The following is a 21,718-nucleotide window of genomic DNA, read 5'->3' on the forward strand; positions in this document are numbered from 1 at the left end:
TTACTTTAGTGAACGAGTAGTTAAGGGATGATATGGTCAAATTAACCTGCAGTAGCAAAGACAACGAAGACAAACACTGAGAAGGTGATGAAGGGAGACTGGATGACTAGTGGTTCAAGCAGGGGAGTGGGAATCAAGCCTGCTGGCTTCTCTCTCTGGCCTTGCCAGCGACACACACTGCAACTGTGAGCAAATATCTTACACCCTTTGTGCCTCAGTTTCCACATCTGACAATGGGGCTAACAGCACTGAGCTCGTATGTGTTGTCAGGGGCTTAAATTAATGCATGGTCATAAAGCACCTGGAGAGACTTAACTAAGAGGTGGCACAGCAGCACCGTACACATCCCTTAATGCCAGCTTCATTTATGGCTTTGCTGCTGCTTACGGTATATTATACATGGACACAAGTCATCACAAACCTGATTTCAGTGCAACGTTGGCCCTGAAGCAGACAGCAGGAAGTGATAAAAGGTGACAGGTCAACAGACTCAGACCTCCAGCCCTCTTTTGAATGATGCAGTAAATGCTCCAACTCCAAGTAACAAGCAGAAGACCCGTCAACATCTGCCAATCAAGCTGCTAGAGTCTCACAGCCACTTTCACCAGCAGTTTTCCCTCGGACAGAGCCTCCAGTCTCTGCTAGGTGGGGAAGGAAGCAAAGGTGACCAGAATGCCCCGATCCACAATGGAGGCAGAATAGAAAGAGATGCCCTCTCCCCTGCCCCACTCTTTTCTGGAGGTCAGGAAACTGGAATCTTCCATAGGAATAGCTGAGGTATGGCACGTTCAATACAGCTGTCGCTCCCTCTGCCTCATAGCCTGAGAATACAATCAGTGATCCCTTTTAAGGCATCTCATGCAGTGGGATCAATTAGTGCTGAGGATTTCTCATCACATCCATGGGAACATACAGGACTAGTCAGTACCAATCACTACATTAGTCATAGTCTTTCCTCTCTACCCAGCCTACAGCCAGCATTACAGCACCTCATACTAGCTAGCAAGGAGGCGAAGGGCAGAACACCTGCAGCTCCCTATTTACTGCAGCTGTTGGTGCTGGGCACCTCTGAAAGCCAGATCCTAGGTAACTGGGTGCTTAAAGTCCTAATAGACTAGCTAGACCAGTCTCCTCCCATGCTCCATTTCCATCCCTTTCCCAAAACCTACCTTCTGCTACTCTCACTGCATGAGATACGCACACCACATCCTCCACTTCCATTCTGCCTCCAATGCACAATTATCCAGTATCTACACTTGCTTTAGTGTTTCCCTGGTCTCTTCCAGGCATACAGCATCTGTCTGAAAGGTAACAGTCTTTCCTCTTAGATACCATCATCCTCAGCTAATATAAGTGGCATGGCTCCCCTGAAGTAAATCTAATGAAGGCTCAGACCCTGTAAGGCATTCCCTGAAGGCTCAACACAAACAGACAACCAGTTACATAGCAGCTTTCAGGATCAGGACCTTAAGCTTGTAAGCCCCTTGCAGCATAGATCTGGCCATCTATAGATACATATAGTCCCAGGTACAATTATGGTGAAAGAGTAGTAATGTCAAGTTTAAACAGCAAGTGCCCCCTGAAGATTCTCAAACTGGGGTGAAAGAGGAGGAAACGGCAACTGAAAATGTGACTGGTTTTATCATCATCAATCATCATCCAGGGACTGTATGTAGGACTGTAAGATAGCACCACATTAAATCTGCAGATATTTCTAAGAAACAGAATTGGCTGCTTTTGGGGGGAGGGTGTATGATTAACTTGTTCAGGAGAGAATGGGCCAAACCCTGTTCAGTTATACCACATACCCCCACATTTGGCTTCGTTTTACAAAGTTGGTCTTTAAGAATGTTATCACAGTTAAGATACAGAATCTTGGTCTCTGTGCCGTGCCTGGTACAGTCCCTTTCCCTCCTACTGATACTAGTTATTTATAGCACAGCAGCAGCAAGAGACCTACTCAGAGCAGGGCTCCAGTGTGACGTGTGCTGTACACAGAGTAGGAGACAGTCCATGTCTTGACTAGCAAGGCCACTACAATCCCAATTCAGCAAAGCACTTAAGCATATGCTGAAGTCCCACTGATTTTGTTGGGTGTTAAAGCACATGCTTATGTGCTTTACTGAATCAACACAGAAAAACACACCACTGACCTAAGAATATTAAGTTTTGGGTCACAGGACTGATTTTCCTTGCAAGTGCATAGGTAAAAGGTTTCACATACTGGACACTGTGCTGCAGCTTACAAATTCTCCTTCGAGTCTTTGGCTAACCTGAGCTTTTTCCATTCTCCTTTCCCTTTTCATGTTTTCTGCACCACACTAATATCATGAGCAAAGTTTCACTTTTGTGCAACACGTGCACATCAGAGAACTTCATACTATGTAAGAATCACTCAAGGTCATTTTAAAAGTTGTACACATAAGTTTATATATAAACTTTTGCACAGTTAAACCCACTTCTAGTGTAGACATACAGTATACTCCACCACCCCACCTCGAGGATATTGTCAGCGCAACTAAGCAGTCTGTTAAAAGTTGCCTTTTAATTATATTACATTTTATGCAGAGGTGCTCATTCAAGGCTAGATCCTCAGCTCATATACCCAGGGCCACCCAGGGGGGTGGCAAGTGGGGCAATTTGCCCCGGGTCCCACACGGGCCCCCACAAGAATGTCAGAGGCTCCCCCCGCCTCTGCCTTCCCCCATCCCCCAGCACCTCAGCGCACCGCTTCCAGGAGTGGTCCTGACAGGGCTAAAGCGGCGTGGCTCTGCTGGGGCCTGAGCTTCTCCCACTTGGAGTCATATGGTAAGGGGGCGGGGCTGCAAGCTGCAGTCAAATGGCAGGAGCTTAAGTTCTGTCCCAGGCCACTTCTGGATGCAGCATGCTGAAGATCCGAGAAAGGGAAAAGTAAGCAGCATGGTAAGCACCTTTGAGCTGGACACCGCCCCTAACCCCCCACTCCAAGCCCAGCTCCTCTGAGCCGGACACCACCCTAACCCCACCCCCCACAGCCCTGACCCCCAGCTCTGAGCCCAGCCCCTCTGAGCCAGACACCCCCTAGTTCCCTACCCAGCCTTGGGCAACAGCAGTGCCACCCCCAGGCAGCGACAGCCCATTGGCACCAACCATTACCCAGCGACAGCCCGTTATGTAACTGCAAATGTATACATACCATTAAAGCATTTAATGTTTTTAAATAATGTATTTTGTGTATTTTCAAATTAAAAATTAATTATTGACTGTATTTCACTTGTTAGTATCATGTATTTGGAAATGTAAAAAATATAGTATTGCAGCTTTTTTTTAAATGGAAGGGGCCCCCGAAATTGCTTTGCCCCAGGCCCCCTGAATTCTCTGGCCGGCCCTAGATATAACCAGTACAGCTCCATCAGCCTCAGTGGAGTTATGTCTATTTACCCTAGATGAGTTACCCCTTCGTTCCTTCATTTACAATTTCAGATTGCCTAAAATACGTCTGTTCTCACATACATAGGCCACAAATACAATGAAGACAATCCTGCAGGCTACATGCATATAAAGATCTGACACCCACTCCACACTTATCTGAGGGAAAAAATTCATCAAGTTAAAATTAGATGTGATCACATTCAAATCTGGCCCAAAATTTAGAGATTTTATTAAAAGACCAAAAACACTTACAAACCTTAAAACCAAACAGAAGTATGCTCATTATTTTTAGATTCTCATGGAAACAGCTTTTAGTAACAACTACTCTGCTGTAGCATTTGTAACACAGAGCAGTAGTGAGAAAAATGACAGCAACACAGACTCAAAAAGCAGAACTGAGTTGTTTAACCAGGTTGAGATGCATAAAATCCCTAGAAACACCCACATTAAAACTGTTTAAACTATTTGAATGAATCTTTATTAATATTATTGATATTAAATAAGCATCCTTTTAAATATCAAAGTAGGTTAGATTTAACAAGTCTATTGGAAAAACAATTTTAAAAATAAATTATCCAGTGCCTCTTCTAAAGAGAATATCTGCAGACATTAATTTTTACTCCTGTGGATCATATCACATTCGTTCACACAAGCCTTTCACAATACTATATTTTGCACATTGATTAACTGTTGATGACAAATAAGAGCTTGTTTATGCATTTGACACAAGCTAAAATCAAAGGAGTTATATTACTTAGAAATGGACTTTTGGAAGAAACACACACTGAAAAACAGAATGGTTAACACATCTAACAGGAAGCTTGAGTCAGACATGTGATGTTAGCTAGCAACAAGCGCTATAGTTTTAAATGGGGTCATGTTAGCCTTGTTTATTCAACTTCAGTCATGCCTTATTTAGATTAACAGACTGAAGATCAAAATCACATCCACATTTTGATACAAACTGTAGCAGTGTATTTCCAAAATAGTCACTCTTACATTAAATATTTATATAGTTTTTCTAAGCTTGTCATAAAAAGTATTTAAACCAATACAAAAAAAAAAAAAAGAGATAAGTTAAGCCTAGGTCAGCGTAAGAATCTCTTTATAACAGTTCTCCCTATACTGATTACATTACACACAGGAATCAGACCAAGAATACACACAGGAAGTTACAGGTCAACTAGTTTAATTGAAGTTCTGTCATTTTTCCAACCTTTTGGGTCATCTGAGGTTTGTAATTGGTGAACAAAGATGTTTCTTAACACTAACTGCCAGGAAAAGATAGGATAATGTAACTCTCACTTCTAGAGTGGCTCATCCACTTAGGAGTTTATGAGTTTGTACACAGTCTTTGAGCTTTTAGCTCAGCCTGTAGAGGTTCATGCTTTTAGATCCCACCCAAGGACATGTTTTTACAAAGCAGGATTTCATTTGTCACATCCCATTAGGGTAATAGTAAGCAACTTTTTTAGACAAAGGGCCAGATCCAGATTTTAGTGAAGCTTCCAGAATTGGGCCCAGGTGACATTTATATCAAGTGCATTCAAGTACTGCTCAGGCACCAACGCCAAAGCTGGGTTTTCAAGGAGCCCAAGTAAGTTAGGTACTCAACTTCCTGTGAATTTCAATAGGAGTTGGGTGCCTAACTCCCTTGAAAAAGCCCCGGATGTTAGCTACTAGATTTTATTAAGTATCCCATGATAGTTGTAAAAAAAGTTCTTAAAAATATATGGCACTAAGTGTAAAACTATACAACTTCCTCATTTAAAATGCCATACTTCACAGCAAGGCTTTAAAAAAAAATTTTACTCATCTGTCTTCACCTTTAAATATACAATTGGTGGGATGCAAGGGTGTCCATGAAAGGTCGCACCAGGTTGTCTGTTGAGAAGTAAAATACCAACCCAAAGGTGATGGAGATGGGAAGAGCAGGCAATGCTTTCTTGAACACAGCCAGCAATAAAAGAGTCAGGCATAAACCCTACCATAGAGGGGAACAAAGACAAAGGAAGACATTACACATAAGAAGTGCTTTCATTATAGGCACCACAATACATGAACAATATACTATATACTGCATAGAAAAGGGAAGTCTGCCTGGGCTAGAGGGGATAGGATGATGTAGTCCCCTACTTCACACACAGTGACAGACTATTTTCTGACCCAGTTTGAGGACACATGGGATTCCCTCAGCAATCTAGATCACAAGCTCTCAGCCAGGAAGGCAGGATAAGCGAGAGGCACCAAATGTTTTTGTTAATCTACAACTAACATTGAAAAGTTAATTTATTTACATATTATTTCAAATCTTCATTCTATACCTTTATGTAGCATTTATTGATCAGTAACAGATAAACGTTCAAATTATAGTCAGCTACAAACACAAGCTTCATTTTCCATACAGAGATTAGCACATAATAAATATTTAACATCTTTCCAGTTGTCAAGGCCTATGGAAAAAAAAACAAACAAAAACAAACCAACTCTGGTTCCTCTGACTAGTTCTCTCCTTATTCTGGGGTAAACACTATAGGTAGCTGAAAAGCAGGCCAAGGTCTCAGTTTTAACTAGAGCATCTTCATCAGATCCCAAAGTTGTAGTTTTGGGAGGTTTTTGAGAGAGAGAGGGAAAGAAAGTGTGCACGAACATCTGGGTATTGTTTTCTTGGCATATAATTCAATTGTCTGAATTCTTTTCTTTAAAGAATTATCAACAGTAAGATGTCAGGTTTCCCTTCAACTTCGGGGAACATCCAATGGCCAGTGATAAGCAGATCCAGCCCTTTTTTCAATCAAGATCGCTAAATTTTAAGGCTGATTAGAACCTAATTCAAGTCAGTCATTCAGTGTTGCACTCTCTCCCCTCCAGGGACCTCTTATCAAGGAAATTTTTCTCAAACCCCTTCCGCAAAGAATGGCTGAGTGAGCCATGCACACACTGCCTCTGCAACACAGCTCCTCCATACATGTAGAGCAAGACACTGGGACTAGGAAATGAACCAATTTTTCCAGAAGACAGAGCAGTGCACAAGTCAATAGATTTCTACTGGCTTTTATAAGCAAAAATCTTCTGTTAAGACTAGCTGTTCATACCTAGCCTGTTTATCTGAGGAAAACCACAGGTTCCACAACCCTTGTTTATATATGCCTTTTAATCAAAAAAAAAGATACCTAAGTACTTTGAAACTACAATAGGCACGTTCACCACCAGCATCGCTAAGTGAAGAAAGCTCCAAACCTGCCCATTCACATGGCAGGCTCTTTGGGGGAAGTCCACTCCTGTGCAAGGACAATTTCACCTCACTATATAGCGATGGGTGGAGTGAAATTTCCACTGCCTCCCCCAAGTCTGAAACTTCACTTCAGTAACATGAAGCAGAGCTGAGGGGAAGATTTAGGTTTTAAATGAGAACTAGTGGAGTGGAGACAAGTAAGACACCACTGCAAGCCTCAGCAACCCATGCCTCAAGCTGGGGCACAAAATCAACCCCTCGCTGTAGAAATGCAGCCCAGCATCAAAGCTTTAATTTTGTACTGCTTCTTAGCATATGCACAACATGCACGTGACCAGGATACATTACTGAATTTGGTCTGCTGGTTGGATCATTAGCTTTCCCAGCTTGGGCAGGGTACAGATGAATAGTGCGACAAAAATATGATTTTAACTATCATGGTTGTGAAGAAAGTAAAAAAAAAAAAAGTGTAATTGATTCACTGTTTTCTTCCTGACCCACAGGCAGTCTGAAGCAAACAATAGCTATGAGGTGGCTGGCATGCCAGATGGAGATGAATGGGGTAGTTCCCTCTGAAACCTCAAGATAAATTTAAATGTTACCATTGTTAGTTACTTCACCACTGATCTTTTTGGCAGAAACATCCAGCTAATGCAATTGTCAGTACTGTGCTTTTATAGTCTCCAGTCAACTCAACATCTTCCTAGGTACCAAAGCACCAAGACTTAGCACTCTCAAATGGGTGTACCCTCTTAAGTTCCTCTGAAAATTCTAGCCTAAAGCGTCTCCCCACCCTCAATCCAGCTGCCAAAACCTCCAGCTTCCCCCAATGACTTATGCAATATAGTTGTGTCACACTGCCAAAGTGTGTTAAAAATGGAGATAAGAGACTGCCACACTGGGATTCCTATATTGATGCCAAAGAGCTACAGAAACCAGGGAGAGCTTTATTGCAGAATTTAGATTTAGATTGCTTGGGAGCTTCAGATATAAGAGAGAATTTGGTTACTTAAAATAATGACATTATGAAACTAAAATTCTCCTTTATCTAAGGCAACTGGCAGTTTAAGGCCACTACTACAGCCACATGAATCCCCATATCCCTTCCACTTCTTTATGGATAGCACAGGCTCTTTACGGTCTTTGGACAAAAATACATCAGGGCTGGCCCTACACTCTTCTCAATGGACATCGTTTCTTTCTGCATGTGCTTTCTGCAGGTCTGTACGAGGATGGCTGAGCACTACAACACAGACCATTCTGGAGCTGGAAAGTCAGAGAAACAGGACTGTAGCAGGGTGGACCTCTGCTCCTGCCCTGAAGGGGTTAAAAACAGCCCTGAGAAGGGGCTGTGGCTGGAGAAAGCAGCCTTTAGGCTGGCCTGATTGGGGAAGTGGCTGCAGCTGGGGCCACGCCCCAAACTGAGCAACAGGTCCTCATAAGAAGGCCAGGGGAGCTACAAGCAGAGTCTCTCTCTCTGGCTGGAGAGGGAGAAGGGCCTGGCTGCAGGGAGCTAGACAAGGTACCTTGAGTGGAGCAGGGCTGGGGAGCTCCTGCCTGGAAAGCCCCAGGCTGCTGCCTAGCATTAGGCCAAGAGGTACTGGGGGCTTGCAGGGAGCAACCCAGGGGTAGGCAAAGGCAGCAGGTCCAAACCCCTTTGTCTATGATGAGTGGCTGATACTGCAGTCTGCCCCAGTGAACAGGGGCTAGGTGGAGACTGGGCAGTAGCCTATACTGAGGCAAAGTAGGGATAGAGGGTGGGGGTCCCTCAGGAAGGGGAAACCCTCAGAGAAAGGGATGACTGCTTGGGGGCAGCACTCCATGTCAAAGGGCACCGGGTCCAGGGAGGGACACACAGCCAGAGGACAGGTGGATCACCAGCCTGCAGAGGGTGCTCTGGAGCTGGAACCGAGCTAATTCCCAGGGGTAACCAGCAGGAGGTGCTGCGGGGGTGAGTTGTCCTGTCTACATGGACCTTGAAGCTCGTAGATTTCTATGACAGCTACAACATGGTAATTTCTTCACAATGAAGAGGACCATAGGTGCCAACTTCTCCTGGTGCCAGTGGGTGCTCGACTCCTCCCCTTCCACCCCAGCCTTGCCCCCATTCCAACTCCTTCCCTAAAGTCCTTGCCCCAACTCCACCCCCTCCCTGCCCCATTGGACTCCTTCCCCAAATTCCTGCCCCAGCCCCACCTCTTCCCTACTTCCTCCATTGAGTGCACTGTGTTCCCACTCCTCCCCCATCCCTCCCACAGCTTGTTATGCCACAAAACAGCTGTTTTATGGCAGCAAGCACTGGGAGGAGAAGCAGGGACCCAGCATGCTCAGGGGAAGAGGCAGGGAGCTTGACTGCTGGTGGGTGCAGAGCACCCACAGGGTCAGTGCATATGAAGAAGACTGTTTCAGAGGAGTTAGTCTCCAGCATTTCTGTTGCTTCCCAGCAAACACTGGAACAGAACACACTTCTGTCTGAAAGCCTGAAACTGATGAGGATTCTTTATCTTGACAAGTTGATGAGCTTTGTCAGGGGTTACTAATACAAGAGAGAAGCACAAACCTCTTCTATCTTCATGAAGCAGCTCCTGTTTCCATAGGCAGATTGTTTGACCCAATCAAGCCCAGAGATCTCAGTACTCGCTCTTAATTGTGATAAGTCCCTGATCTCTAGCCACTGAAGCAGAATTGAACTGCTGGTGTTAACTGCTTTCCCCAGATCCTTGTTCCACTGCTCCATGATGTCCACATCAGCTTCTGCATGGAGCTTAAGGCTTGTCTACACTACCATTTATAATCCACACCCCTGAGCAATGTAAATTACACCAAATTAAGTACCAGTGTAAACAACGCTATGTTGGCTGGTGGACTTTGTCTGCCAACAGAGCTACCACCTCTCACAGAAGTGGAGTAACCAAGTCAACGAGAGAGCTCTCTCCTATAGTCTTAGAGCATCTTTGCCAGACACCATAGAGCAGAGGTGGGCAAACTTTTTGGCCTTAGAGCCACATCAAGGTTGCAAAACTGTATGGAGGGCTGGGTATGGAAGATTGTGCCTCCCCAAACAGCCAGGCCCCTGCTCCCTGACTACCCCCCTCAGAACCCTCAACCCATCCAACTCCCCCTGCTCCTTTTCTTCTGACCACCCCCCAGGACCGCCTCCCATAGCCAACCCCTCTTGCTCCCCACCCCCTGACATGTCCCCCCCCAGGATTCCCACACCTATCCAACCCTCCTGTTTCCAGTTCCCTGCCCCCTCCCAGAACCTCCACCCCATTCAGCCTCCCCCTGCTCCCTGACCACCCCAACCCCATCCACATCCCCACCCCTAACCACCTCCAGGACCCTGCCCCTTATCCAATCCCCCCTGCTCCCTGTCTGCCCAACCCCTATCCACACTCCTTCCCCAACAGCCCCCCCCCCAGGACTCCACCCCCTACTCAAACCCCACCTTGCTCCCTGTCCCCTGACTGCCCCAGGACCCCCTGCCCCTTATCCAACTGCCCTGTTCCCTTACCATGCTTCTCAGAGCAGCAGCTCACAGCCTCACCACCTGAGCTGCCCAGCAGGAGCAGCGGGCCAGAGCGCTGGTGGCGTGGCATGCTGAGGCTGCTTGAGGGCGGGGGGGATTGCGGGAGAGGGGCTGGGCACAACAGGCCCGTGGGCCATAGTTTGCCCAACTCTGCTACAGAGGCACAGCTACGCTGCTGTAACGGTTCTAGTTAAACTAAGCCTTATTTGTTCCTTAAGGATTTTTTTTGCCCAGGAGGCAAAGTCCAGAGTCTATTACATTCTTGTCCTAGATATCAGAGTGCCTGACTATGCTGATCACCTTTACATACAGTATGATGGTTAGATTCACGTGTGGGTTTCTCCCTATATTACACAGCAGTAAATATTTAACAGTGACCAGTTACTGATATGTCCATCAATGTTACAATGCCACAAAGTTTTTTTTGTTTTAAATATAAACACCACTTGTACAGTTTTACTTACTATAAGGATGGCTACAAAACAGGCCAGTGTTGTATTCCAGTCTCCGCTAGCAGTGGCAGCTGCTTTCCCTACAAGCACACTATAAAATATGAAGTCTCCAAGGCCCAGCTTGACACCTCCTGTTAAAAGTGAAAAATTCACATCAATGCTCCTGTTTCTCTTTGTTTTCCTTGCTTTACACTCATCCCTTCTCCCTCCTCCAGCAAAACTGGTCAAAATTTCTATTCTTGACTAACAACTCAGACCACCAGGCTGACAACATTAAAGTGTTCCATGGCACAGTTATTTGGATCCTTCCTGTATCGACGACCTACTTTTTCACTTCACAGAAGCCAATGGACTTTCCTCTAAAGAGGCACAAAACTCCAGGACATTTCTTCTGTCAAAACTACCTAGGCCTGGTTGGAAGATTTCAACTGGAAAGAATTTCCTCTCCTTCTCCCACCCTTGGCAAACCTAATCTCCAACCTGCCCCAGCGTTACTATTGTTTGGCCTGTTGGATGCCACACAACATGACACTTTCTCAAGCTCAATGGGCACCATTAAAATAGTAAACATTTGCACGGTAAGGGCTGCTCTACATATAGATTTTGTACCAGTTTATACTGGATTAGACACAGATATAGTTAAAATGGGTCCAACTCCTTAGCACAGGCAGTTATATTAGGATAAAAGTGCTTAAATCAGCATAGTTTATGATTACCAGACTTTAAATGCCCTTATACCAATTATAATTAAGGCTGAATGTCTGTCACGGAGATGATGGATTACATGACCTCCATGATTTGGCAGCGGCTGTTGCTGGCTCATGGGCAGCCCAGCAGCAGTTTGGGTGTGTGGGAGAGAGCTCAGGGCTGGGGCAGGGGTGCATGGTGGTGCTTACCTGGGGTGGATAGGGGAAGAGGAGGCTCCCTGGCTCCCACCAGCATGCCCCTGCAGCTCTTAGGTGGAACAGCCGGGAGGCAGCACTCAGCATGCTGCCTGTGCCTGCAGGCCCCATCCCCGCAGCTCTCATTGGCTGTGGTTCCTGGCCAATGTGAGCCCCGAGGGTGGTGCTTGTGGTAGGCGTAGTGCACAGAGCCCCCCTGGCTGCTGCTCCCCCAGGGCTACAGGGATGTGCTGGTCGGAGCCAGGTAGGGAGCCTGCCAGCCCTGCCAACACCCCCCCTTCCCCCCCCCCCCACACCCACCCACCTCTGAGCACCGCAGAGCCCCTGGCCCAAGTTTTAGTTAGGGGTATATAGTAGAAGTCACGGGCAGCAAACAAAAATTCACAGCCCGTGACCTGTCCATGACTTCTACTAAAAATACCCATGACTAAAACAGCCTTAATTATAACTGCATCCACCCTGGGGGCGGGAGGGGTGTTCTCCTGACAACTCTATCCATTTAGAAAGAAATAGAGTTACATCAATTTCTAAACGGCTATCGTTAAATTGGTACCAAAATTAAATAAATAAATAAACCCAACTGTGTGAAGACCAGCCCTTAGGTATAAGAGCCTCCTGTTCTAAGTATGCTTAGAATAGGTATTGCAGCATGAAAATCATTTTGGGTCAGATTCTGATATGACTGAATGCAAGTCAGAAAAGTATCTTACTGTTCAGATAGTCCCATTAGTTACAATAGAACTACTCCGAGAGCAAGGTGCTCCCAATGTGAGTAGGAGCGGGAGAATCTGACTATTACTGTGTACAGCAGGATGCCATTTAAAAGCAAGTTTTCAAGAAACTCATTTGCCTTACTTTCCTCCTCTTCCAGATCCTCTAATAAGGAAGTGGTTGGATGGGTTGGTGCTGGACTCCTGGCCTCAGAGATTTCGGATTCCACATATGCAGAATTGTCATGGATCTCTCTCACGTCTTCAGCTGGGTTCAGCCAAAAAAGGCACCAAAGAAGAGACAAAATGAAGGTATCTACATTAACATGTTTTGAGAAACATGAAGTAAGCAGCCCTTAGGAAGTGGCTTCTCCATACCAAACCAAGGATGAGTGGGTGAAGTCTCAATGTACACAGACTGTAGTGTTCCTTAGGACTGGATAAAATACAGATTCTAAACGGCTGTGTCAAGAGTGCATGCCCCTACAGTATCATCAGAAATAGTAAAGACGCCATCATACCCAGGGGCCCCTTTAGCTATTCATTCAGAATTCGAGGGCCACACTAAGCTTGCCCAGACATATGCCTCTCTTGTCTTTAACATGATGGTGCCCAATCCAGCATGCACTGAAGTCAACAAAAATCTTTCCAGCACATCACCCAGACTGATCCAGCAGTGAAGTTGACTAGCCTGTAAAGATTACAGATTCCATCAAGGTCTGTTACACTTTTCATATAGCATTTTTCTTTTAAACATACAATAACCTGCCTTGCTGAAGTAAAATGGTTTGAACACATTCCCCTGTATGTGATATAACGGGAATGTTTAGAGATCCCCCTCCCCCAATTACTGTTAAACATGTTGCTGCAAATGCAAGCAAGCAGACTACAATGTTGGTATTACCCATCACCAGACAGTTTGCTTCTAGTCCACATAAAAGCATGATTGCCGCTCTACACTTAGGCCTGGTCTACACTACGTGTTTAAACAGATTTTAGCTGCGTTAAACCGATTTAACGCTGTACCCGTCCACACGACGAGGCCCTTTATATCGATATAAAGGGCTCTTTAAATCTGTTTCTGTACTCCTCCCTGACGAAAGGAGTAGCGCTAAAATCGATATTACCATATCGGATTAGGGTTAGTGTGGCCACAAATCAATGGTATTCGCCTCCTGGCAGTATCCCACAGTGCACCACTGACCGCTCTGGACAGCAATCTCAGCTCAGATGCAGTGGCCAGGTAAACAGGAAAAACCCCGTGAAATTTTGATTTTCATTTCCTGTTTGCCCAGCGTGGAGCTCTGATCACCATGGGTGGCAATGCAGTCCCAAATCCAAAAAGAGCTCCAGCATGGACCGTATGGGAGATACTGAATCTGATTGCTGTATGGGGAGACAAATCTGTTCTATCAAAGCTCCGTTACGGAAGACAAAATGCCAAAGCGTTTGAAAAAAAAATCTACAAGCTACACAGTGCTGTGTGACAAGGGTAATGGGAAGCCAGAGACTCAAATAGATGCTCAGAGGGAAGGAGGGGGTACTGAGGACTCCAGCTATCCCACAGTCCCCAGCAGTCTCTGAAAACTATTTGCATTCTTGGCTGAGCTCCCAATGCCTGTAGGTTCAAACACATTGTCCAACGTGGTTCGGGGAATAGCTCGTCAATTTACTCCGCCCCCACCCCCCCACGTGAAAGAAAAGGGAAAGAAATCATTTCTTGACTTCTTTCAATGTCACCCTATGTCTACTGAATGCTGCTGGTAGATGCGATGCTGCAGCAGTGAAGAGAAGTATTCGCTCCTCTCCCCTCCCCAGTGGCAGATGGTGCAGTAGGACTGGTAACCGTCCTTATTAACCCATGAGTGCTCCTGGCTGGCTTCAGGTGAGGCTGGCTGGGGTCGCCTAGGTGAAAATAGGAATGACTCCGTCATTCCCAGTAGATGGTACAGAATGGCTGGTAGCCGTCTTCATCATAGCAACCGGGGGCTGAGCTTCAATCAGCCCCCTCCCTTTCAGGTGAAAAGAAAAGATTCTGTCCTACCTGGACTATCATAGCAGCGGGATGCTGGGCTCCTCTCCCCCACACTGCTTAATGTCCTGCCTGGACTATCATAGCACTGGGAGGCTGCCTCCCCCTCATTTTATGTCACTAAAAACTCAGTGGTTCTTATTCCTGCATTCTTTATTACTTCATGACACAAATGGGGAGGACACTGCCACGGTAGCCCAGGAAGGTTGGGGGAGGAGGGAAGCAATGGGTGGGGTTGTTGCAGGGGCACCCCCCCATGAATGGCATGTAGCTCATAATTTCTGCGGGATCTGACACAGAGCAGCTGTACTCTCTGGTACACTGCTTCTCTAGTACATTTGCCCCATATTCTAGGCAGGACTGACTCTATTTTTAGAAACCATAAAGGAGGGATTGACTCGGGGAGTCATTCCCAGTTTTGCTTTTGTGCCCCCGGCCAATCTCAGCCAGGGGGCACCCATGATAGCAGCAGACAGCACAGAAGGACAGATAACCGTCATCTCACTGCCAAATTACACTGGCAGCAGACGGTACAGAATGACTGGTAACCATCTCTGCTATCATGCAAAAGCAAATGAATGCTGCTGTGTAGCGCTGGAATATCGCCTCTGTCCGCGGCATCCAGTACACATACGGTGACAAAAAAAAAAAAAAAAAAAGATGAACGGGCTCCATGGTTGCCATGCTATGGCGTCTGCCAGGGCAATCCAGGGAAAAAGGGCACGAAATGATTGTCTTCCGTTGCTTTCCCGGAGGAAGGAATGACTGACGACATTTACGCAGAACCTCCCACGACAATGATTTTTGCCCCATCAGCCACTGGGCTCCAACCCAGAATTCTAACGGGTGGGGGAGACTGCGGGAACTGTGGGATAGCTACGGAATAGCTACCCACAGTGCAACGCTCTGGAAATTGACGCTAGCCTCGGACCATGGACGCACACCACCGAATTAATGTGCTTAGTGTAGCCGCGTGCACTCGACTTTATACAATCTGTTTTATAAAACCGGTTTATGTAAAATCAGAATAATCCCGTAGTGTAGACATACCTTTAGTTAGTGCATTGCATAGGAGCCAAACTTTCCCCAGCACCGGTGGATGCTCACGCCCCCCATCCTTCACCCCCACCCTCATTCCAACTCCTTCCCCAAAGTCCCCACCGCAACTCTGCCCCCTCCCTGCCCCTATTGGACCCCTTCCCCAAATCCCTGCCTCAGCCTCACCTCTTCCGCAAGCACACCACATTCCCCTTCCTTCCCCCTCCCTCCCTCCCTCCCAGCTGTGTCAAACAGCTGTGTCGCAGCACAAGAACTGGGAGCTAGGGGGAAAAGTGGGCATGGCGTGCACTCAGGGAGGAGGCAGAGGCAAGCTGGGTGGGGAGCTGCCAGTGGGTGCTCTGCACCCACCAATATTTCCCCATGGGTGCTCCAGCCACAGAGCACTCACAGAGTCAGCGCCTACAGTACACTGACCAATCTAGTTTAGCTTGGTTTATTCTGAATATAAAAAAGTGTTCCTAGTTATGAAGCCTTAAGGTCCATTTGTTTTGTTTCCTTTCTTAAAAAAAGAAAACTGTTTAAGAGAGCTACTACTGGCTTCCGAAGTGCAGCAGAAGCAGCTATTTTTAGTGATTAAATGGGAAAAACCATTTATAGTAAAACCCCCTCGTGCTCCAAGATACCTCATGATGTCAGGTTTAGCTCATTCATTTTTAAGATGTGCAGTTTTGCTTTAAATTTACATTCTAAAGCAAACGAATTATCCAACCCCTATTATGTGAAAAATCCAGAAGTACCCCAAGCATTTAGATAATTGGGGTTTTACTAACTGCACTTAAAGACATATTAGAAAATGCTTTTATCCAAAGTGATGAAGCCTTAACACCAGACCTCCCTACAGCAGCACTCTGCTAATCTTTATTGACAAGCCAGGTGAGGATTTGAGAGAGAGAGAGAAAACAAATCAGTGAGGTTTTACTAGTCCTGCCTAGCATGCAATAGAAGTGAACTGCAAAACACACAAAAGTTTAATTTAAAAACTTACTGCACCACAGATTTTCAATTTGAAAACCAAAAGACACTAACTACAGTATGTAGTTCTCTGTTAAGAGCAAAACTGACCTGAATCCCATGTCTGCTGAGTAAGGCTCCTTGATGCTGCATCTTGCTTTGCCATTCCTACTGTCCACACCATAGCAGCTGTAGGGAAAGGAAATTACATGTCTAGAGAATTGTAGGGTCACTGACTGTTCAGAGGAAGTCGGACAATACTTGAGTGGTTCTACTTTCATCCTGAATTTTACACAGCAGGCAAAGAAACCAAACAATCACCCTGGGGAAACACACTCAAAACCCACATGTTGGTTGGCATATTCCCATTCTCTAGTAATTTACTTGGCAAGATAGGAGGGGATGGAGACAGCATATTACACGTGTCAGTACTCAGACCACAAGTTATTGCATGCAAGGAAACCATTTTGTTTTCTATGGCTCTCAGAAAGCTAAGGCCCCTTCATCTCCTTCACTTGATCTTCTAAAGGAAAGAGGTGGCCCAAGAAATAGTGCCACTAAGGGCAGGGATAGTGGCAGGTTTTCTGTAACATTCTTTGTTAACGAGAGAATGCTGCAACCCACCTACCTAGGGTGGTGAGGGATTTTTCTGTTTTTTTATTTCTGATTGGCCACCCCTTCCCTCTTGTTTTTCTGTAAGGGGGGATGTTGGAAGCCTCCTGGGAGGTAAATGGGAATATCCAAGGGCAGGCAGAGGATGGTTTGGGGTTTACTTTTGAGATGACTCCCTAAAATAAAGAAGGCAGGGACCCTTTTGAGATCAGAGAAGAGGCAGAAGTTTACTTGAGATTTACACTAGGGCTCTGGTTTCCTTATGGTTTATGAGAACACCAAGGCAGATATAAAGACTGTGATTCCATATGAGGCTCAGTTGCAGCAAGGAAGCCTCCACAGACTGCGGTCTTACAATGGAAACATGGATGTCAGGCTAAATAAACTTTGTTGAGCTACTGTCTGTGTTTTTTTTCCTTCTCCGATGGAAGAAGTTCTTGATTAGCTGTGCTGAGAGTCAGACTTTATCCAGACCTTTCCCACTGCTTCTCTCCCTCCCACAGCATAACAGAAGCCTTGCTTAAAAAAAAAAAAAAAAAAAAAGCACAACATCCCAGAGGAGTCCTTTCCAATCACTCCATGGCAGCAGGATGAACCAGGAAAAGGCTTCATTAAAGAGCAGCTATATTAGCCTGTCAATTTCCACCTGCCAGACTGAACATCCTGTATCCAGAGAGGTTCATTGTGTACTCAGTGCCATTCAGATAACTTCTGTTGCTATGGCTGGTACCACAGTATCACTGCTCTCATAATAAGCCCCCTATCTTAGGGATTTATTCTCATAAGCATTTCACTTCCCTTTTAGGGTAGAACCTGGTAAGAGGTTTGTCAGCCCAGGAAATCTGGGTAGGCTAATAAGCGATAAAGAAAACCCCCACACCTTCCTATACAGGTTTAATGTCTTAGCTGAGGTGTGAGACCATTAAACAGCACAGGTCCTAAGCCCTTTGAAGTAATTGTGCCTTTTCTGAAGAATATATTTTTAAAATGGGGGGGGGGAAGCAGGGGAAAATGCTGAACCAATAGAAAGCTCCCCTCTGCTTCCCTATGAAAATGGGTAACAACCAACAACAAAAAGTTACACTGCACCTGCAATTCTTCCCTTGGAGGGAGGATGAGAAAGAACCAGCCACATGACAGATGTTTGAGATGTTGCTTATTGCACTGCTGAAAGGTGCTCAAATACTAGCGTGATAATGGCAGAGATGTACCCGTACAGGATAGAAAAAGCACAGAGGCTGACTGCAGGAATGCTACAGAGTAATTCTGTTGTCAGGATTGTTGCACACAGGTTTCTTTGGTGTGGGTGTGGTCATATCAGTGCAACATCTGGGGCATGCAGGCCAAATTTCTCCAAGGCATTGGACATGAAGAAGAAGGTAGCTGGGAGACTACTCTAACAGCTACTGCCCTGTACTGGCTAATAAAATAAGACTATACCCTTAAAGATGCCATGTCAAAGTTGTATGCAGGGAATCAACGCAGGCATAAATGGGTTTCCTTTGTATCCTGTGGTCACCTGCTAAAATATTAGTACAAATCAGATGATTTAAGTTTCTCTCTAGGACTTCTGATTCTGTGAAGGAGACATTGGTTCTCATGCATACCACCTTCTAAGACAGAAATCTTATTAGTGAGACTGGTAGCACCACCCATTATAAAGGTTGTCTGCTATCTCCCATAAGTCCCTGCTTTCAGTTGCTTATAAATATTATGGCTTGAGCTGAATTTCACACTGGACACATGCCACTGGTTCAATTTTATTTGGAAAGTATCAGCCAAAAGATTGTAGCTGTTTGCAAGACGCGGCTAGGAAAAATTATTATTCGCTCATATGAAAAAAAAAATCTGAGAAGTTCTAGTACTGCCATGCTTTGGAGCATGAACTTTAAATTTAACAGACAGGCCACCCTGTGCTAAGGATGTGCCTTTTCCTGTTCATGTGAACATCTGCCCAATTTTGGCCAAGTTTTAAGCTTCTGAAAAATCTTAGCTTACACATGCTCAGTGAAGACTTCTTACAAGTTAGCAGCTGAAGTCTCTGAATATTGCATGCACAATGGACACACTCCAGCACTTTACCGCATAACCCTCTTGTGCTACATCATCATATGGTCTTTAATTGCATAATCACTTTTTACCTATTGGAACCCTGCTTCATTCAATGCACAAGATTGACGTGCACCAAGGATGAATCAAAGTTGTAAAGTGAAAGAGCCTGTTGTCTGAAGTACCCCTCCTTCATTTCCTGCAGAGTTAGAAGGCATGTGGTAAACGAGGCACGGGATTGCAGGAAGAGAAAGGAAAGGACAGTCTCACGGTTCAGGTAGTTGAATGCTGCCCTGGAGAACTAGATTCTACCCCTGCCTTTGCCACAGAGTGCCTGCAGCATGCTGGGCAAGTCACTTAAAACCAAGTGACCACCTGTGAAAAGCGAAGTGGTATATTCATCATTTTCTGCATGCCCAACTTGAGACCCTAAAGTCCGATTTGCAGAAGTGTTGAGCCCTCACAACTTCAACTGAAATCAATGGGATGTATGCTTTGAACATAGAAGTGCTATATAATGCGAAGTACACAAGTACCCTTTATTTTGACGTTTCCTAAATAGGAGTGCTTGACTTTGCAGCCTTAATGTTCTTCCAACATAGCTTGTGTTTAATACCACAATAGGCTGATTCGTATCTTGAAAGATGTGGCCTATAACCCATGTAACACACACTGGTAAATCAGCATTTAAAACTCCTCAATTTCTAAGGGTACGTCTAGACTAGGGTTTGTGGCCATATTCTAGTTTTAGTTCAGGGCTCAGCAATCTTTCAGAAATGGTGTGTCGAGTCTTCACTTATTCACTCTAATTTAAGGTTTCACGTGCCAGTAATACATGTTAACCTTTTTAAAAGGTTTCTTTCTATAAGTCTTTAAATATATAACTAAACTATTGTTGTATGTAAAGTAAATAAGGTTTTCAAAATGTTTAAGAAACTCCATTTACAGTTAAATTAAAATGCAGAGCCCCCTGGACCGGTGGCCAGGACTCAGGTAGCGTGAGTGCCACTGAAAATCAGCTCACATGCCGCCTTTGGCACACGTGCCGTAGGTTGCCTACCCCCGTTTTAGTTAGTTGATCACCAGTTAACTTGAATCAGCCAACACCTTTATAAATGCTAGTTTAGATGACAAACACTCTGGCAGTTTTGAGAGCAAGTAGTTAAGGAAAATGCTGCTCATTGGTACAGTGTGGCTATAAGCTTGAATTGATATAAATCCAGTTAAAACATTAGCATTCAAATGTAGAAGTGATTACTCACAAGAATATATTAATGCAGGAAATATAGGTTCATTTCTCTCCTGTGCAGTTTCTACCAGCATTCTCAATGGCCCTCTGGGACACAGTACAGCGATCAGATCTGTGAAGAGAAAAGGGCCAGATTCTCTGATCTCAAGCCACATCTTCTGTGCATTTCAAATCTAACGGGCAATTCTTTACCCCCCCCCCCCCCCCACGCACCATCTTTCTTCAAAATGGCATCTAGAGCTATTTTATGCACAACAGTCATGATGTAAAGTTGGTAAGATTACCATAACACCATCTCATAATTAATTAGTCTCTGCTTGAAGATCCCCTGTGCTGAAATACAGTCTCCCAGTTCAGTGTTAAGATTTTTAAATGTGCTGGCTAACATTATAAGTGCCCTTAAATATGCCTTCATTTCCTTAAATTAAGACTATAATGTACTTGAGGTGTACAGGATCAGACTACACATAGAATATTTTATTCATGTTTCAAAACCCTTATTATTTTGTCTTTTATATAGTTCATGTCATTTGTACATTTCATTCCTGTGAGCCAGCTTATCCCCTTCAATGCTCCAAACTATTTAGAATGTCACCTGGGGTAAGTTTCCCCCAGTTCCACAGGTACAGACAGCCTTTTTACTTAATGCTAAAAATCTGGGATTTCCCAATAACGAATCAATGAGTTTTGCATTACTGACAGGTTACTCCTGGTAAAGCCCACTGCCCACACCAAGGGGTTCCATAAATTCAGTCATTCCTCCTGCATAGGTTCTGCACATTAAAGACAGACATTATAACAGTCACATTCAACCCTTACCATAAATGGAAATGGCTCCTAGAATGACCCACGCTGACCATTCGGGCAGATATTTAATGAAAACCAATGCCATCAGCGCACTGATCATAATGAGATAGGCCTGCTGAAGGTGCAAGGGACCCTTCCAGTGGATACAAATCATCCCAACTGCTCCAAAATTCCAGATGACAAAGAACAAGGTGAGGTAATCCATAGCCACGTTGTAGGTCTTCAGCACTTCGCTGCAGAATGAAACCAAAGGTGATTTAGCTAAGCAACATGCAGCTGACAGGCAAGACACCTTCATGGCACTAGTCAAACAGGCAGATCTCAGGCCTGACTAAGACGAAGCAAGTCAGGTCCTGAATTAAAAAAAATTCCACTTGCCAAAGAGAAGGACTGCAACAGATCTGTAACATGAGCCTCTACATTCCCAACATCAGACTCCTCAGCAGGGCCATAGCTAGTCACTCTGAAACTGAAGGCCATGCTGTCGAATGTGGGCTGATGGGTGCAGCAATCACAAGGCCCAGCTGGAAGCAGCAGCAGTTCCACAAACTCGTTGCTCTCACCCAAAGCAGAAAGTGCCATCATTGCTTCCCATCCCTAATTGTCCACTTGCCTTGCATCAATGGCTGCTTCCAGTTCACTATAGTTTTACGGCAATAGGGTGAACACGACACTAACCCAGGAACCTATCCTTGCAACAAAACCCGATGCCAGCTCTGT

At 45.1% G+C, this 21,718-nt stretch overlaps 1 protein-coding gene across 2 annotated transcripts in view; it reads right to left on the bottom strand.

The window, feature by feature from the left end:
- Window positions 1-3,616: 3,616 nt before the first annotated feature.
- The window catches only part of PSEN2 (presenilin 2), a 29,694-nt gene continuing 11,592 nt past the window's right edge, over window positions 3,617-21,718 (bottom strand). For both annotated transcript variants that reach the window (XM_030557375.1, XM_030557377.1), the window contains exons 7-12: window positions 21,011-21,231; window positions 20,205-20,303; window positions 16,393-16,470; window positions 12,385-12,507; window positions 10,640-10,758; window positions 3,617-5,395 (exon numbers count right to left, since the gene is read on the bottom strand). In XM_030557375.1, the coding sequence (XP_030413235.1) occupies window positions 5,240-5,395; window positions 10,640-10,758; window positions 12,385-12,507; window positions 16,393-16,470; window positions 20,205-20,303; window positions 21,011-21,231 (796 nt within the window). In that variant the 3' untranslated portion in view covers window positions 3,617-5,239. The remainder of the gene's footprint in view (window positions 5,396-10,639; window positions 10,759-12,384; window positions 12,508-16,392; window positions 16,471-20,204; window positions 20,304-21,010; window positions 21,232-21,718) is intronic.

This window comes from Gopherus evgoodei, chromosome 3, assembly GCF_007399415.2.
Source record: "Gopherus evgoodei ecotype Sinaloan lineage chromosome 3, rGopEvg1_v1.p, whole genome shotgun sequence".
Classification (NCBI taxonomy): Eukaryota; Metazoa; Chordata; order Testudines; family Testudinidae; genus Gopherus; species Gopherus evgoodei.